The following is a 17,044-nucleotide window of genomic DNA, read 5'->3' as shown; positions in this document are numbered from 1 at the left end:
TGAAGCTGTCGGTCGTCGGCCCACCAAAAAAAAAAAGGTCGGGCGGATGACAATCGCGATACTCGCGACTGAGCAACTTAGCAACTTTGCAACTCCTTCCTTCGGCGACCCTGACTCCTCGTCCCCTTGGCCCCTTGTCTACTTGTTCCGTGTACCTTTGTATCGGCCTAGATCCAGTTCTAATCCAATGGCCCCTCCCGAATCTGCCCAATTACGCTTTTTGAGCGACGCAGCGGAGTTGATGAGGGTGCAGAGCCCGTCTACGGCGGCGTATTTGCTCGGGACGCAAACGCGAATTCTCCACGAGGAATTGAAGTCTTTGAATGTGCGACAGCAGAAGAAGCATTGCGGTGGATGTGGTAGTCTTAGACAGTCTCAATGGACGCAAGTCACGGAGATCAAACCAAAAAACCGAAGACTCGCGACATCTAAACCCCAACCCTTGTCTGGCGCGACGGTCTACAAGTGTCTGCGTTGCAACCAACGCATGGTCCATCCGCGCAAGAGGAACCTCTCAAAACAAACATCCAAGGCGTCGTCTCGAACCCCGACAGACACGGCATCGCCTAGTCCTGCCCTTCCTGCGCTTTCCGCAGAGACATCCGCGCCGACTCCGCAAACTCTACACGCGGTCGCCGCACCTCCTCCACCTGTCAAGACTGCGGAGAACGCAAACAGCAAGAAACGAGCCAAGGCACGCAAGCAAGGGGGGCTACAGGCTCTCCTCGCCTCGAAAAAAAGTGCGCAACCGTCGCTCGACCTGTTCGACTTTTTGCAGTGAACCTCTATATTCCCCGGACCCCGGCCGAACCTAATTCCGGGCCCTCCGCGGGGTGAAACGAGCTCAACAGCCAAACAGCTCAACAGCTCAACAGCTCCAGCTTGTTGTTCTCCTCTTCTCTCTCGCCAATCTGACCTCACGAAATTACAACGCCTGTTTCACCTGTGATATCGTGCCTCCGTCTGCCGCTGGCCTCCTACCCACCATGTCGGTCTATTCTCATGAGGAGGAGCATGACCCTCAGGCGGATGAGCTCCGCGAGACGGCTCTAGTCACGTTGGAGGCATTGATCAGCTCGTGCAACCAACAAATGCAGCCCTATCTTGCCAATACCAGCCGAGCCGCCCTGAGATTTTTGAAATACGATCCCAATGTCGCTGAAATGGAAGATGACGAGGAGATGGGAGGCACTCAGGATGACGGCAGCGAAGACGATGCTACCGAAGAACCCGACCTCGACGACGACGAGTTTGAAGACTTTGAAGAAGAAGGTGGATACAGCGATATTGATGACATGAGCTGGAAAGTCCGGCGCTGTGCTGCCAAGTTGCTCTATAGCCTGATCGGCACCTACAGCCACAGCCGTGCTCTGGAGGACTCCACCCTCTACCAGCAGATCGCTCCCGCTTTGATCTCCCGCATAAGCCGCGAACGTGAAGAAAGCGTCAAGCTGGAGGTCGTCTCGACCCTGACGGCTCTGGTACGAAAGACTAGCGAAGGCTCGGTCGTGCTCACCTCGAACGGCTTCCTGGAGTCCGTGGGGGGTTCCAAGAACTCTCGCAAGCGACGTCGGCAAGACAGCGATGCCAGCATGGTGGACTTCGAGCCAGGCGTGGGAACATCATCGGCCATCGATTCCCCCGTCTTTCCCTCTTCTCCCAAGTCTGGTCCTCAGGCAGACCTGGCCCGGTCCGTACCCTTGATCGTCCAAAGTCTGTTGAAAGTGTGGAAGCAGGCTTCAATGCCCCTTCGCCAGGCCACCATTGTTTTACTGAAGAGTCTTTCGCTGATTCGCTACGGTGGTCTGGCCGATCACCTTCAACAAATCGAAGACCTGATCGCGGATGCCCTTAAAACTTCATCTCTCACAGGCAGCTCCGCTGCCCACTCCGGCGCTGCTGTCAGCGCTGGCACTCTACAGATCGAGACTCTAAGTCTCATTTCGGCCATTGCTGAAACACATCTCTCTGATGCTCTTCTGCCATTCCTGATTGCCCTGGTCCCAGGAGTTGTTGGCGCTGTCAATGAGCGTAATTACAAAGTCAGCAGCGAGGCGCTAGGTGCCGTGGAGCAGGTCGTGAAGGCTCTGAGCCCTCCTCGTGTGACGTCCAACGCGCCAGAGGTAGCCAAGCAACTAGAGAAGCTTTATGAAGTTGTCCTGGCCCGTATCACTGACACCAGCGCTGACTTGGAGGTTCGCCAGCGGGCCATCCATGTTTTTGGTGTAATTCTGGCACGTACATCGGGACAGAGAGGGGTCGAGTATCTTTCTACCGACCGCCGTTCAAAGGGTTTGGCAATTCTGCTTGATCGCGTTAAGAATGAAACCACCCGACTGGCAGCTGTTCGTGCTATTGATGACGTCGTTGTTCTTGCATGTCGCAAGGAAGATGTGACCAGCGACTGGGTCAACGACGTTACCTCGGAGCTCGGATCCAACCTACGCAAATCGGATCGGGCATTACGAGGCTCTTGCCTAGAGGCCCTACGCAGCGTAGCCATGAACTCCAACACCAGAGCTCACCTCAGTCCTGCCACGATGACCAGTTTGGAGAATTCTCTTCTTCCCCTACTGTCAGCCCCCGACTTCCATCTCCTTACTCCTACGCTTATCATCATTGCCAAGCTAGTTCCAGGAAACTCTAAGTCTTTGGTGAACGAGTCTCTCATTACATCAATCTGTTCTATCGTCAAACAGCCTTTGGTGGGCACTGTCTTGAAGGCGCTGCTCCTTCTTGTGAAGGTGATTGGAGAAGAAGGAGCTGGCGCTGAACTGATGCGTAATCTCCTCCAAAATGTTGGCATCACCGGGGACTCCTCCGTTGTCGGCCGTGCCATTGGAACCCTCCTTGTCCATGGTGGACCCAAACTCGGTGTTACAATGGATGATTTCTCCACCGAGTTGAGAACCGCCAGGGATGACAGTCGTAAGTGCCTTGCTCTCGCCATTCTGGGTGAAATAGGACTACGAATGGGTGCAGAGTGCTCGCTTGTTCCGGATATTTTCATCGCCCACTTCGACTCACCTTCTGATCATGTGCGTCTTGCTGCTGCTACCGCCCTCGGGAACGCGGCTGCAGGTAATATTAAAGCCTATTTACCAGTTATCCTCAACGGTCTCACTCCGGCCAATCCCCAGAGCTATCTGCTGCTGCACTCGGTGCGTGAGCTTCTGCAGCACTCTGAGGTTGTTCGTCCTGAGCTTGCCCCCTCTGCGCTGAAGTTGTGGCAAGCCCTTATTCTTGTTTCACAAGAGGAAGATAACCGTGCCGTGGGTGCTGAATGTGTTGGCCGATTAGCCCTCATTGATCCCGTGGCCTATATTCCGCACTTCCAGGACCATCTGTCTAACTCGGATGCGGTCATTCGCGGCGTAGTCATCTCCGCCTTCCGTTACACCCTTGCCGACTCGAGCGATGCCTACAACGATGTTCTTCGACCTCTGATACTACCTCTCTTGACTGCGATGCTTGGTGATAAGAATCTAGCTAACCATCGTCTTGCGTTGACGACCCTCAACTCTGCCATTCACAACAAAATGAACCTGCTCCTCCACTCTCTGGATGAACTTCTACCCTCTGTATTTGGAGACACCCAGGTTAAGCCAGAGCTGATCCGCGAGGTCCAAATGGGTCCATTCAAGCACAAGGTCGATGACGGACTGGACCTACGCAAGGTAACAATACACTCCCTGTCATCGATTCATTTTATATTCCATGCTAATTTTTACCTCACAGAGTGCCTACGAAACTCTCTATGCTTCCCTGGACACCTCGTTCGTGTACACGCACACTGCGGACATTTTTGATCGCGTCGTCGCAGGCATTGAAGACGAGCAAGACATTCGTGCCATTTGCAACCTCATGACCTCGAAGCTAATGAGTATCGTGCCGGCGGAAACCGAGCGCCGCCTCGACGCCTTCTCTGAGCGTTACACCACTGTCTTATCCTTCAAGCCGAAGGACAATGCCGTCAAACAAGAGCTCGAGAAAGCACAGGAGGCCTCGCTAGGTATCCTCAAAGTTACTAAGGAGCTTAGCAAGACTTTCCCGGGTGCCGAGGCCTCAGCCGAGCTGCACAAGTGGAAGGGATACATGGAATTTGTGCGGAAGACTTTCGCACAACAATTCCAGAGCTTGGATTCTGAGATCTGAGGTGGCGCTCGCACGGCGTGCAAAAGTATGGCCCCCTGAATATTTTTTCTTCCGTTTCCCACGGATGGGTGGTTTTCCTACGAGATAGATGCGATGGCTTATGACCCTGAATGAAAACAAAATCATTTATTGCCAAATTTGATGTTTTCTCCCGTACTATTAGTTAGCGAACCAGTTCTTTAGATCCCATTCTCCCTTTTATATGCATGGGTAGTACTTCCACCGAGTAGGATCATTTGGCGGGCCTAAGCCTACGCCAATAGCTGACAGTATCCTCCATCTTGCAACGTCCAGGATCCACATGTAGAAAGGGCCCACAACATGGCGCTTCTGATGGAGAGAGCTAGATGACTGGAAAACCCTGAGATTCTGCCTTGCAAACCCCAATCCCTTGACCGTGCCACATGCCTGACTGAAATGGACGGTGCATTGGCTGCGCAAAATTGGCGCCGTGTGGAAGGGGGCGGGTTGACTTCCAACAGCAACGGTGTCTTCCCGTGAAATCCTACAACGCGTGACATGGCCCAGGCTGAAGCTTCCTAGTACATGGAGAAGCCTGGGCTAAGGTCTGATTGAGCATCGCTGGATAAGATGGAAAGTACTGATGGATATGATTGAATAGACTCTAACCACTGGGGTGGAACTTTTTCTGGTGCCGCTGCAGGCCATCCTTGCGAGCAAATTCAGTCGCGCAATTGGGGCACGGCACTTTCTGATGATTGTTGAAGGGGCAGCTGCTTTCTTTGTGTCTTTTTAGCTCGTATACACGAGAAAACCCTAGGTTACAGCCTTGACAGAAAATTTCACCATCAGATTGAGTACGAGGGACGTATTTGCGTTTCTTGCTAGAAGGACCTGGAGTCGGACCACTGGAATGTGATCTGCCGCGCTCTTGTGATCTAGCGCGCTCTTCACTGGTCGATATTCTTTGGGCCAGGGGTGGGCAAGTATTATTCGCGATGTTCGCATCAAACCAAAACTCAAATTCCTCTAGACTCGCCGTTTCTTCATTGGAGTTCCAGCTTCCGCCTCTCTGGAGCATTCGATGCACTATGTCTTCCCATGGGAGGTCAAATGCAAAGTCTACTCCAAATAAATTCACAAAATCCCAGTACACACCTATCACTTGTGCTGGTATATTGATTCTTGGTCTTTTTGAATTGTCTGCCATCTCGTTTGTTTATTCTTCAAGGACGATTGGTTACGTTGCTGCTATTGTAGTGGAATTTGATAACCGTTTTGTTGTTAGTATCTTCAAGTTGTTATATTTGTTCCCTAGAGACGGGGCGTTCATCGAGAGAATTTATTTTATCATTCGAGTGATAAAAATAGCACAATACTTGTCCTCTAGAACTTGCACTACACGCCTCTAATATAGGGAAATATATCGGTATAATTATAGGTGTTGGCTAAAATACTATATAATCGCACCTTGTTCCGCTTTAGAAAATCGTAATATAGCGACATTTCAAAAGTATTTGCGCTCGTATAGCCCCAAAATCTATAGTATCCTCTCGGGAATGGTCGATTTTTCCACACTTTTTGTCCGTGCGTCCTATATATAGTCAAGGCTCCGTGCGACTGCAGCGACCTAGTCGGCTATTACGCCCTACTAGGGGATCCTATCCAACCAATCTGCTAGATAGCTGACTAGAAAATTATCCTCTTTTTATCTTCTCCCTTTCTAAGGAATCTTAAATTATGAATATTCTAAACTCTATATAGAGCTATCTATGTATAACACTTTAGCTCTCTAGACCTAGTAGTCATTAGAAAAAGAGTAGTCAAAAATTTGAATCATTTTTTAATGTTCGTGACCGCAGAGTGTAGAGCGCGGGAAGATTCTGCTTAACCTTACCGCCTTTAAGGGATATTTCTATAGTACTAGTTTTTGTTATAAATAATCTACTTGCAGGGTAAATAGCCTGTCGATTAGGTACGGGAATGAACACTAAGTTGGATTATTCAAAAACTGCTTCTTGCTATCCTGAACGCCTTCTCCCATACTCAATATATGTGGGATATCCTGCCACTGTATGAATCAAAGTGATGCATCATATCTGACAGACAGGGTGGTCTGGGATCACAGGGCCACGCCATGGTTGCGTGGGAGAGGGGTAGGCGACATGCTGGTGAAGGGGAACCGACATACCAGGGTCTAAGGGGTCATGTGACCCTGTCAGGTAGCAGTGGGGGTGGCAGTTTGGAGCCTGGGAGTTAAAGCATGACTTAGACACCTAAGGCATAAAGTGGGGATAGCTTCATGTATCAAATATCATGACAGGAAGCGTGTTTTGGATGGGGTGCGCGACTCACTATTGAATTAAGTTAGTAGGCAGGTAGCTCTATCATGGCACGGAGCGGACGGTGATTCTGTTTTCGGGGCAATGATGGGGCGGAATTGATGCAGGGTCCAAACCTTAAGAAATATCACCGTCGAGTCTTATTTCGATTCAATGGCGTAGGGATATTTTTAGCCTTCAGCTTGAAGGGGCTACATTGTTGGTTGTACTCTCTGGTCCGGTATGGGGAGCGAATCACCGCTGAGCTATGCCTGCAGAGGGCGAAAGTGACGTGATACAGCGATCAAATCAGCATCTTTGATCGGGGCGCGCTTCTGAAAAAAGTTGGTTCTTAGAGCCCCGTTAGGCGTCCTATGAGCCAGACGGGAAGCAGTTCGTAAGCCCTTCTGAAGATCGAGGTCCAACACATCGATGAGTAGGATTCATTGGGATACAAAAGAAGTCCTGTCTTTGCTGCGGGTTCATGAAGTCAACGAGAAAAGCGCAGGCCGAATCAGGGTGCCAGGCTTCCACGATCCAATGCCTCGCAAATCGTGAAAGATTCTTGCTGGGTCAGCCCTAATTTGGCAGCCTAATGGGCAAATGAAAGGCGCGCCGATGGAAATGCCTCATATCCACCCGTGATTCACATGATTGGCCCATCCGGAACAGGTATGCAAGTATAGGGCGAACTCGAATGCAGCGAAAAAAGGTCGGATTTGACAGAGTTATCGACTAGTCTTCACCTCCAGTACGACCTCAGTATTACCCTTGGGTGAACACTGGCATAATTGAAGACAGCAATCCCCGCACCACCAAATATCCCGATACCTCGATATTGTGCCATGGCACAGGAGATCTTCGTGGTGATGTGTCCGTCAGCCTCGGATGCGCATTTTCAGGGTACAAGCTTAATTCTGTGAACCCGCGGATAGATGTGGGGAATATTCAGCCTCGTGGAGAGAGGTGATTGGCATCTTTTTAGAGAAGATGCAGAGAAAAAAAGGGGGAGGGGGGGCCAAAATTTGCGGCGAGGTCATACTGGTGGACAAGGGGGCTGCCCGTAAGATTGCAGATCCCTGTCACGCGATGAGATGCTGGTTCCCGCTGATTTTTCTACCGGTTTCATGTTGGCTGAACCTCGGAGCACCATCCAGAGACACAATGTGGGGCGTGGCGTCTTCCGAGGAGGGAAAGTAAGCGGCTGTACCATGCCGTAGCTGATTCGGGGAATTGGCCGTGTGCGCCTGGAGGAGAGGGGGGTGGGGAGGATGTGCAGGGTCTGTAAAACCACTGAGCAGAGTAATGGTCTAGGCCTAACTCCCAACTGATCGGTTGGTTGTGATTTCATTGTAAGGACAGGATGCTGTTGGGCGGGCGTTAAATGTCGCCAAAGCGAGGAATCACTCGGCCTCCGCCAAGCTTGGAGAAACTCAGTCAGCAGCGAGCCCTACTTGAACTAATGCCCGAGGGTCCCTTTTCCCCGTTAGCGGATCCGCTATTCCACCCACCATTCAAGCCGATTCGCGAACGGAATCGGGCAGGAAGCGCAAGATTTCTGGGAATATTGAATATCGTATATTTAATATCGATATATCGATGGACCATCATGGACTCGAATCATCGTGTATGGTGGTGGCCACAGAAACTCTCAAGACTGGAGAACGGAGTCGAGTGCGGTCCCGTAGGCGCCTTGAGTGGGGATGGTTCGACGACCCATAACAGAAACAGGGGAAGGAAATGGGAGAGCCGTATGGAGCTTACTGCTTTGGGTATGCTATTAATATTCCATGGGGTATTTTTCTCCTCGTAGGGCCGCAATTCTCCTGTAACTGGTTACGATTACGATGGAACCAACCAACGGGCCAACGACATTTGGGGTCTGTCACTTCGGTCTTTTTTTCTATGCGCTCGGGGAAGGGGGCTCGTATCCGCTTACTTTCTTGAATTTTGGACTAATTTGATTTGTTTTCTATGGTGCTGGCTTTCATTTGGACACCTCGCTCGCACCCTGGGCCATTCTGTTTCTCTCTTGCTCCCCCGTCGGTTGTTTGGACCCTGTTGTTCTGGTTTCATCCTGAGACGGGAGATGAAGTGTGACAGCTTCCGGTTTACATGAGAAGCACATCAGATCTTCGCGCGGAGCCCATAACTCTCTCGCATAATGGCGTGGAAAGGTCCCCAATGGTTATTATCCCCGGCATTATGGTTTGACGTCTATTGGCCGGCCTCGCGCAAGTACTGGTTCTCGCTGCTCTTCATCGGTGCGGTATCTGCCAAATTGCTTCATATCTATTCCCATCTCAACTCCCTGGCCCTCGGTCGCTTTCTGCTCTGGGGCCCGACTTTCTTTGTTCAAGATATCGCCTGTATTGTGATTGCGCAGATCCTCTGCCAGAAGCTTCATCGAAAATGGCTTCGCGTGGTGGCAGCTCTACTGATAATCCCCACCAGGTAAGTTGAGAGCCGAACAGGGACCGAAAATCAAACCTTGCAAAGGGATCATGGAGAGTGTATACTGAAGTTCAAGCGGTGTCTAGTTTAATGATCTCAGCCCTCGCAGCGGCCAATATCTCTTTTTACATTCAAACCGGCGCGGAAATCCACTGGCGACAAGCACACTATTTCCATCGCGATGCAGCCTCGATTAAGACCCTATTGACCGGATTGACTGGAATCGTCATTGTGGAGGTTCTTTTTGGGGCGGCAATGTGGCTAGTGACGCCTTATTTATACAACGGAGTGCGCGCAATAGTTCGATGTTTGAAGTTCGCCATAGAACCTATGTTTCGCTGCTGGAAGTCCAAATCCACTTCTTTGCTGCCAACCTATGATGCTGTCGCAGACAAAGATTGGGAGGAGGAGAATGATGAATCAGATGCGATGCTCGGATTGCAAGATCCAGTGGAACAGCTCAAGCAGCCATCGGATAAAACCCAGCCTTCACTGTTGCTTCGTATCATTGCAACTTGCTCGGTGGTCTTGCTCCTCATACTGCGTGTCATTCGGCCATCAGATACCGCGTATTCATTCCTTTCACAAACTGTCATCATCACCCCCTTCGAAAAGCCTCCGCAGAAGACCATTTATTCGTCGGTTGATCTTCCACCTGGCCTCCCTGGTGATTTTAGCTGGCTGTACAACCACACTGCTCTCACCATGCCCCTGAGCTTTGATTGGCTCCCAGAAAAAAAGCTGCCAGGGTTCAGAGACTGGTATGAAGAAGGCAAAGAAAATCAATCTTTGCATTACCATCCTAATCATGATCCTCTTAAAATCTCCAACCTTGATCGAGAGCTGTTGGGACCTTTGCGCGATGCGCTCAAAGGTGGAAATGTCAAAATTAAGCATGTCTTCTTACTGAAGCTGGAAAGTACTCGGTTTGATGTCTTCCCTCTCCGAAAGGAATCTCATCTTGGCGAGCTAATCCAGGAGTCATATGACGGTAATATCCCGGAGGAGGTTGAAGAGCGCCTTGCTAACTTGACTCGAAATGCGGAGATATTGACTGGAACCCCAGCGGGCTGGCCGCATAGCGATACCTCATGGAAGCCCCGTGGAGGTCTGTACGCGACAGATGCCTATACCGGAGACACCTTTACTTTGAAGAGTATTTTGGCTAGTGTCTGTGGCATCGCGCCTCTGGTGGTGGACTTTAACCGCGAATATCTGCACCACATTTACGAACCATGCATGCCGCAGATCTTCAATGCCCTCAACTCGCTATCTAACACCTCCTCTGAAGCAAAGACCAACGACTACACTACATGGCCATGGCATTCGACCTTTATGCAGAGTATTACCGACAATTATGACAACCAAGATCTTCTGTTACCAGCTTTGGGATTCGATGATAAGGTGACAGATCTCAAGATTACGGAGGCCTGGAAAAAGAACCCAAAGCAGGCCCCAGAGAAATTCAACTTTTGGGGCTATCCTGAACACGAGCTGCGTTCATACTTCCGAGACGCTCTACAACACGCTGAAAAGCATCATGAGCGCATTTTCCTCACTCATCTCACGGGCCAGACCCACCATCCGTGGGATATGCCCAAAGGTGACGAATATGAGGAACTCATTTCCCATAACATATTTAAGAACAAGAACATCAACCGGTATTTGAACACAATTGGCGTCGCAGATCGATGGCTTGGGGAGGTCATGGAGGTCCTTGAAGAGACTGGGGTTGCCGATGAAACACTCGTCGTAATGGTCGGTGATCAGTAAGTTATTTTATCCCTTCTACTTTTCATCCAATTTTTCTAACTAACATGATCAATAGCGGCATCTCTCTCATCGAGGATGGCGGAGTGACTCCATATGATAACCCCCATATCTCAAACTTTCATGTCCCGCTGGTCTTTTCCCATCCACATTTACCTCCGATCAACATAGACGGTCGTGTCACATCGATGCAAATTCTGCCTACGATTCTTGACCTTCTCGTGGAGTCCGGCTCCCTGGATCAGCAGGCGACCACCGCCATCAAGGACCTTCTTCCTCTCTACGAGGGGCAATCAATGATTCGCGATCTCGTCCCCGAGAAAGATGGCAAACTCGACTGGCAGTATACAGTCATGAACACCGGAGCCACCTGGCTTGCTCTGCGCTCGGCACCTAAGCCATACCGTCTGATTGTTCCCCTCGTGCCTGATGTCGAGTGGAGATTTTCAAACGTGGATATCGATCCGCTTGAGCTTCATACCCTTCAGTCATTCAGCTTGCCTCCTCTCCTGGAGGCGGTGGGCAACGAACACGGCGAAGAAGCCGTGAACTGGATTATTGAGGCTGCCCACGTCACCAAATGGTGGGTTACAGAAAATTGGCGTCGTTATGAATTCGAGCCGGAAGTATGATTTGTCCGAGGAATAAGTTCGGTCATATCCTGATCTAAATGGAGTCAGAATCTATCCATTGTTTTTTTTTTTAAACGAGCCGGGCGTTTTCGCGTACATTGAACATTGGGAGCAGGTGCATATTATCTGGTTCATCTGGAGCCAAGACTTTCATTTTGTATACTAGAGAGATCGGGATTATTGACATCCACTAGAGAATGAAACCGAGCAAGCGTTGCTTCTCTACCAAAATTATCATATCCAGATTTAGTCGTACTGATTGATTCTTTGAAACCACTACCATTAAGCTCCCATTCAATCTCATCGCTATTATTTATAGCACAAAATCTCTGCACTTGGAATTGAAATCCAGGCATCTTCATCCTCCCCCCACACCCTCCATGTCTCAGAAATCCTCTCTAAATCCTCTTTCGTCGCAAGCCCATGCTCTAATGCTGTTGTTGCAAACGACGACGCCACTGCCCGTTCAACCCACGAATCGCTCCACCAGCTCACATCTCCCTTGTCCGCATAGCACCACATTGTACAGCTGCAGTTCACATCTGCAAAGCCTGCTTTCCGCGCCCATGCGTGAAGTACTCGCCCCGCATTCGGCTCGCCACCATTCCGCCGCGCTACCCGATCATACAGGTCCTGCCACTCCTTCAGCCCAGGAAGCTCCGGATACCACACGAACACGCCATAGTCTGCCTCCCGTGCAGCGACAATACCCCCCGTCTTCGTAACACGCTTCATTTCTTTGAGCATGCCGACTGGATCACCGACATGTTGAAGCACCTGGTGGCAGAAGACGATATCGAAGGTGTTATCCGCATAGGACAGGCCGTTCGCATCACCCTCGACAAAATCGATATTGGTCACACCTTTGGCTTGAGCGTTAGCCCGCGCCTGCGTCAAGATCGAGCCAGCCCGCTCCAGGCCAGTGATGTGCCCTTGCGGCACGTATGTTGCGAGATCGACTGTGATGGTACCCGGGCCGCAGCCGATGTCCAGAATCTTCATATCTGGCTTAATATGAGGCAGCAGGAAGCCAACTGAGTTTTTAGCGGTGCGCCAGCTGTGTGAGCGCACAACCGAGGCGTGGTGGCCATGGGTGTATGTTGCTGATTCTGTCTTGGCGGCCATGCTGTGTTTCGCGTTGTATTAGATAGGGCCAGGGAAAAGGATAAAATATGAAGATCCGAAGATTGAAAACGAGTGTTTTGGTCCTGATAGCAAACTTGGAATAGAAAGGATTTGTGTATTCGTCTTGTTGCAATCGCAGGTATTCCAGTTTATATACTACCGAAGGTATCCGGGACGTCATGTACATGGTGCCGATATCGGGACCTCCTCTATTCAAGTTCCATTGCGGAGCCAGTCGTGTGAATCATATCGTTCTAGACATCTCGTCATTGAGTCTACACGATATCTGAACTTGCTAATTTTTCTATCCTGGTGTTAAATAAAGCGCCGATTCTGGAGATCATGTACATCGTGATTCGCCTAGGCGGATGGCCGATATCGGAGCAGTAGTTGAGCAAGCATAGCAGTTCCACTTAAGGTTGTGGGAGCCTTTTTATGACATGCAAAGAGGGATGAACTGAATTAAATATGCTGGAATTGAATAATGGATCAAATTCATCGGGTAGCCCTATTAGTTAGCGAGCTTCGTTTGACGGCACAAAGTGGTCTGATGACTATGACACCATCTTTTGAACGGTCGGCGAAACTCTCGTTGTTCTATATAAATGTAGCATATCTAACTAATAGTAGAACAGAAGGTAAAGTTTCTGTAGTCATTAAAAGAAAATGTATTCTAGCGCCTGCGAAGATAGGATGAGCTCTACATTCCGACCATCACGTCGTCGGTTGTTTCTGTACACCCAACAACGGCATAATGAACACCAGTGACGCCCATATATTCCACACCCGATAAGTGATTTTGTCACTTGCAGGATCCCTCCATGTCAATGTTCGAAATGCAATGGAAAATGTCAGCAAGCAACTAGCCAAAAATACCAAGTCTTCAACTTGTGCCAATATTGGACAAATTATTCCCCAAAGAACCATGGCAATTGCAAGGCTCCGACGAGTAGCTTTATCACCAATGACTAGCGGAAGTGTCTTACGGCCCCTCAATGCATCTCCTTCCTGATCATACATGTCCTGAATGTGCATTGTCGATACAATGATACCTGTGATAACTGCAGGCCATAGCTTCGGAGAATCCATATGGCCGATATATTCCCCTGAGTCCAAGGATCGGTGATGTTGATGCTTAGTATCACCCAATGCAATTTCCACAACCCCAGAGGTAAAACACAAATACCCCAGAGCGTTGATAAAGTTTCGCAGCAGAGGATGGTGCTCGCCACCTTCGAAGCGATTGTACCAGGTTCCTAAAATCGCGAGGCCGAAGCTTTGAAGCCCTCCACCGCTGTACATGCGACTATATATCTGAGATACAACATAAAAAGCCAACATGACACGCTTTGCCTGATGTGGTGTAATTCTTCTGCTGGGCAACGGTCGCCAGGGCTTATTGGCACTATCCTCAAGGATGGAAGCAGGACCGCGCTGGTTGCTGATAGTGAGGGGGACCAGGTTGACCCACAACCAAATAACGACTGTCAAAGTTCGTTTGAAAATATGAAGCCACTCGTCAAGAATGACCGGTGACTGAGCAAGAATATTTGAAATCCCTAGAACAGTACAAGGGAGGATGACCGTTTCAATGTCGGTAACCGTGAAGAGCCAGAGTGTGAAAAGGTGTTGCTTTATGCGAAACAATGTTACATTGCTGTCCCATAGTCGAGACTCGACTATTGCAGATAGTCCGTGTGACATTTTCAAGTAACCGGAGTCTCGAGTGACTCCGTTGTGGATATTATGTGATGCTGGGTACTGCCCGCCCGATCTTGATCATCTAGGTAGATTGTATTGATTTGATATTTGTGGCGATATTAGCTTTTGAGTCAGCCCATGAAATTTTCGTGAACAAGATCAGTTATTGCGAGGTATTTCCACCCTATAAACTGGCCTCGTCAGCCATTACGTTGCCTTGCTCAAGGCAGAGAAAACCTTTACCTCTTCCTACGAGGCAAGCAAAATGTTAAGCCGCAGCGTTGTCTTTCTGATACCCCTCCTCGGGATGCCTTGCTTTTTGCTATCTAATGGGTGTTCTATATCCTCTTTCCTATGATAGAATTGTCAGCTTGGATTCTTTGATCCGCCACCTTCAAGTTACACGGAGACTGAACCTTCATTAACAACCGTTGGCAAGGCCAACCCCCAGCGGAACGCTGACAGAGCTGATCGAAGACCCTTCCGCAATCTAACAATTGAGTTAACCCCCCCCGGCAGCAAAACAGTCATACCTGCAGGAGTCCTGATTTCTATATGTCTGACTATTTCATGATATGACCGGGCGGAACGCCACATCCTCGTCCGTCTCGCAGTCACCTGCATGGGACTGTACGACGCATTCTAATAGGCGAGATTGCCTGAGTCGAAGTTCCAGCCGTGCTCGATGACCAAAAAAAGGGTTCGATTCATCTAGTATGCATACAAAAAGCAATATTACCTATAGTATGTTTTTGTTTCGTGGAACTGCGGATCTGAGGGGATTGAAAGAGAACCGCTAAACTGGACAGAAAACGTGAGGGCTATGGAGAAGAAATTCGCTTTTTGAAGAGTCCAGAAGAACCAGATATTTAGGTCTATAAAAGCATCTGTGATGACTATGAGGAGGAAATAATTAATTATTGTTTTCGTATGCTCTAGACTTCAGATTTGAATAGGCTATGGGAATATAGGAGCCTTAAGCTTTTCCGAGACCACCAAAGTGATAATCCTATTTGCTCAGAGACAGCGACGATGGCGATGGGATAGCGGCAAAGAAAATTGATAATTCAAGGCTGCCTGCTGAGATCGACGGGAAAATGCCTACTTTCTGTCTTGCAGAATAGGAGGGGATAAAAGAAAGCTGTTTTCACTGTTCAATCGCTGAGGGGCTGATGACCTCTCACCTGCATTGTATGATGTAAAGCATCTGACAGGCAGGAAACTCGCACCGGTCAGCCAGGGGCCATCTGCTCATCTACTCCACTCGAAGACACCGTTTTCCCCATAAGCCCGGCTACGCGGACCATAGAACGGGCCTATGAGCGTCAGCCTCATTATTGGGTTATGGGGACGATCGACAGCCGTCTTTCAAAATTTGTCAATTTGGCTTTCTAATCACCATGTCGGATCAAGGTCTATATCGGGTATTTTATCATAAATTTATGTGGAATTTGTATCTATTTTCGTACATCACAATCTATCAAGAGTCATTTCAAAAGTAGTTCTGTTAGTGGCACTCATATGATCAACGACGAGGCATGCTTGACAGGGGTTCCAGAGAGTATTGGGATCCAAACGCCCCTAAACCCTCAGCTTTCCTGAGAGGTGACTGTTGATTACCTTCAAGACTAGGGTATTGTTTAGGTGAGACCCAGAGGTGGCGCCAGTCTGGGCCAGCACTTCTGTCTGCTGCCGAAGCGGGGCGGTCAAACTGCTGTAGTGCTTTCCTTAACTACTTTGTTTCGGGGCCGTGATTATTCAACGGGTCGACCAAATTCAATTTCAAAGAACTTGGCTCTCTCTTTTCTCCGTCCTCTCAGTTACCCCTTGATCTTGTTCCTCATTTCCAATCACTCGACTCACCAAGCACTACCTCGAAAAAAGGCAAAGATGGCTTCGACAGACTATGTGTTTACCAGAGATTACCTGGACAACAACCGGTACTTACACCCGGACTGAGTGAGCCTTCATCTTAAAATGCTGATGACTGGAATCCATAGAATCAATCTCCAGCACTATCTCACCGTTCAGCTTTTCGGTTACCACATCCATCCCTCGATCCCGATCACAAATAAAGACTTGAGAATTGCGGATGTTGGCACAGGTACAGGGTACGGTGTGCTGCTTTATGGGACCGGAAGATCTTTGTTGACTTGCGACAGAATATGGCTTACGGACTTGTCTACGACTCTGCCCAAGTCGGCCCGTCTAGATGCGCTAGATATCTCATTCGATGCTGCACCTTTACCAGAGATGCTTCCGTCCAACTTCAGCTTACACTACTGGAACATCAAAGAAGACGTGCCCGAGCATCTAATCGGAGTATACGATATAGTCCATATCCGCTTCTTCGCGTTTGTTCTTCGGGAATCGGAGGTTAAGGCAGCCATCGACAATCTCCTCAAACTCCTTAGTACGTGGCTCTACCTTTGTCACCCGAGCGCTCACAATCTCATGATTCTTATTTCCCCCTCATAACAGAACCAGGTGGATATCTTCAATGGACCGACATTGATGTTTCCTCCATTCGACTTGAAATTCTCAGACCGGGAATTGAAATCGTTGCCCAGACGAAGTTAATGGAACTTTTCCAGGGAAACGATGACCGAATGCGCTCATCTTGGCTTCCCAGTCTACCAAAACTATTTGCAGAACATGGCCTTGTTGATGTTCAGTTTGACGAGAAGGAGGCACCTTCCCATCTGGCGTTAGCATTTCACGAGTGCGGCATGCTGGCCCCAGAGGTTCTTAGCAGAAATAAGACGACCGACGAAAAAACAGTACAGATGTTGAAGGAAACCCTGGACCAGGCTGTGAAGGAGACTCGGGCTGGATCTTACCTGACTTTCACCAGGTCGACTGTTGTCGGGCGGAAAAATCGAGAAAATCGAGATGCTGAGTAGGGTCGTTGCCTGTAATTTAAAA

The 17,044-nt window shown here is 49.3% G+C and overlaps 5 protein-coding genes across 5 annotated transcripts; 3 read left to right on the top strand and 2 right to left on the bottom strand.

Annotated features, from left to right (window-relative positions):
• Positions 1-187: 187 nt before the first annotated feature.
• On the top strand, positions 188-4,155 carry canA (putative cullin binding protein CanA; the record flags this gene model as incomplete). The annotated part of the gene is made up of 3 exons (XM_057076863.1): positions 188-777; positions 860-3,677; positions 3,739-4,155. 3 exons carry the CDS (start codon positions 188-190, stop codon positions 4,153-4,155), a joined length of 3,825 nt encoding a protein of 1,274 aa, XP_056936368.1.
• A 4,446-nt stretch (positions 4,156-8,601) lies between these two features.
• N7462_005137 (uncharacterized protein) lies at positions 8,602-11,293 on the top strand (the record flags this gene model as incomplete). Its single annotated transcript, XM_057076862.1, has 3 exons — positions 8,602-8,891; positions 8,978-10,660; positions 10,720-11,293. The coding sequence occupies 3 exons, from the start codon at positions 8,602-8,604 to the stop codon at positions 11,291-11,293; spliced, it is 2,547 nt and encodes an 848-aa protein (XP_056936367.1).
• A 309-nt stretch (positions 11,294-11,602) lies between these two features.
• N7462_005136 (class I SAM-dependent methyltransferase) lies at positions 11,603-12,418 on the bottom strand (the record flags this gene model as incomplete). Its single annotated transcript, XM_057076861.1, has 1 exon — positions 11,603-12,418. The coding sequence occupies one exon, from the start codon at positions 12,416-12,418 to the stop codon at positions 11,603-11,605; it is 816 nt and encodes a 271-aa protein (XP_056936366.1).
• Positions 12,419-13,132: 714 nt separating this feature from the next.
• N7462_005135 (UbiA family prenyltransferase) lies at positions 13,133-14,122 on the bottom strand (the record flags this gene model as incomplete). Its single annotated transcript, XM_057076860.1, has 1 exon — positions 13,133-14,122. One exon carries the CDS (start codon positions 14,120-14,122, stop codon positions 13,133-13,135), a length of 990 nt encoding a protein of 329 aa, XP_056936365.1.
• Positions 14,123-16,009: 1,887 nt separating this feature from the next.
• Positions 16,010-17,022, top strand: N7462_005134 (class I SAM-dependent methyltransferase; the record flags this gene model as incomplete). Its single annotated transcript, XM_057076859.1, has 4 exons — positions 16,010-16,059; positions 16,120-16,230; positions 16,282-16,532; positions 16,601-17,022. The coding sequence occupies 4 exons, from the start codon at positions 16,010-16,012 to the stop codon at positions 17,020-17,022; spliced, it is 834 nt and encodes a 277-aa protein (XP_056936364.1).
• Between the last annotated feature and the right edge of the window lie 22 nt (positions 17,023-17,044).

Source organism: Penicillium macrosclerotiorum, assembly GCF_028827735.1.
Source record: "Penicillium macrosclerotiorum strain IBT 26536 chromosome Unknown utg000003l_segment0_segment0, whole genome shotgun sequence".
In the NCBI taxonomy this organism is placed as follows: domain Eukaryota; kingdom Fungi; phylum Ascomycota; class Eurotiomycetes; order Eurotiales; family Aspergillaceae; genus Penicillium; species Penicillium macrosclerotiorum.
Note: the sequence above shows the minus strand (reverse complement) of the source record. Positions and strands in the feature narration are given on the sequence as shown.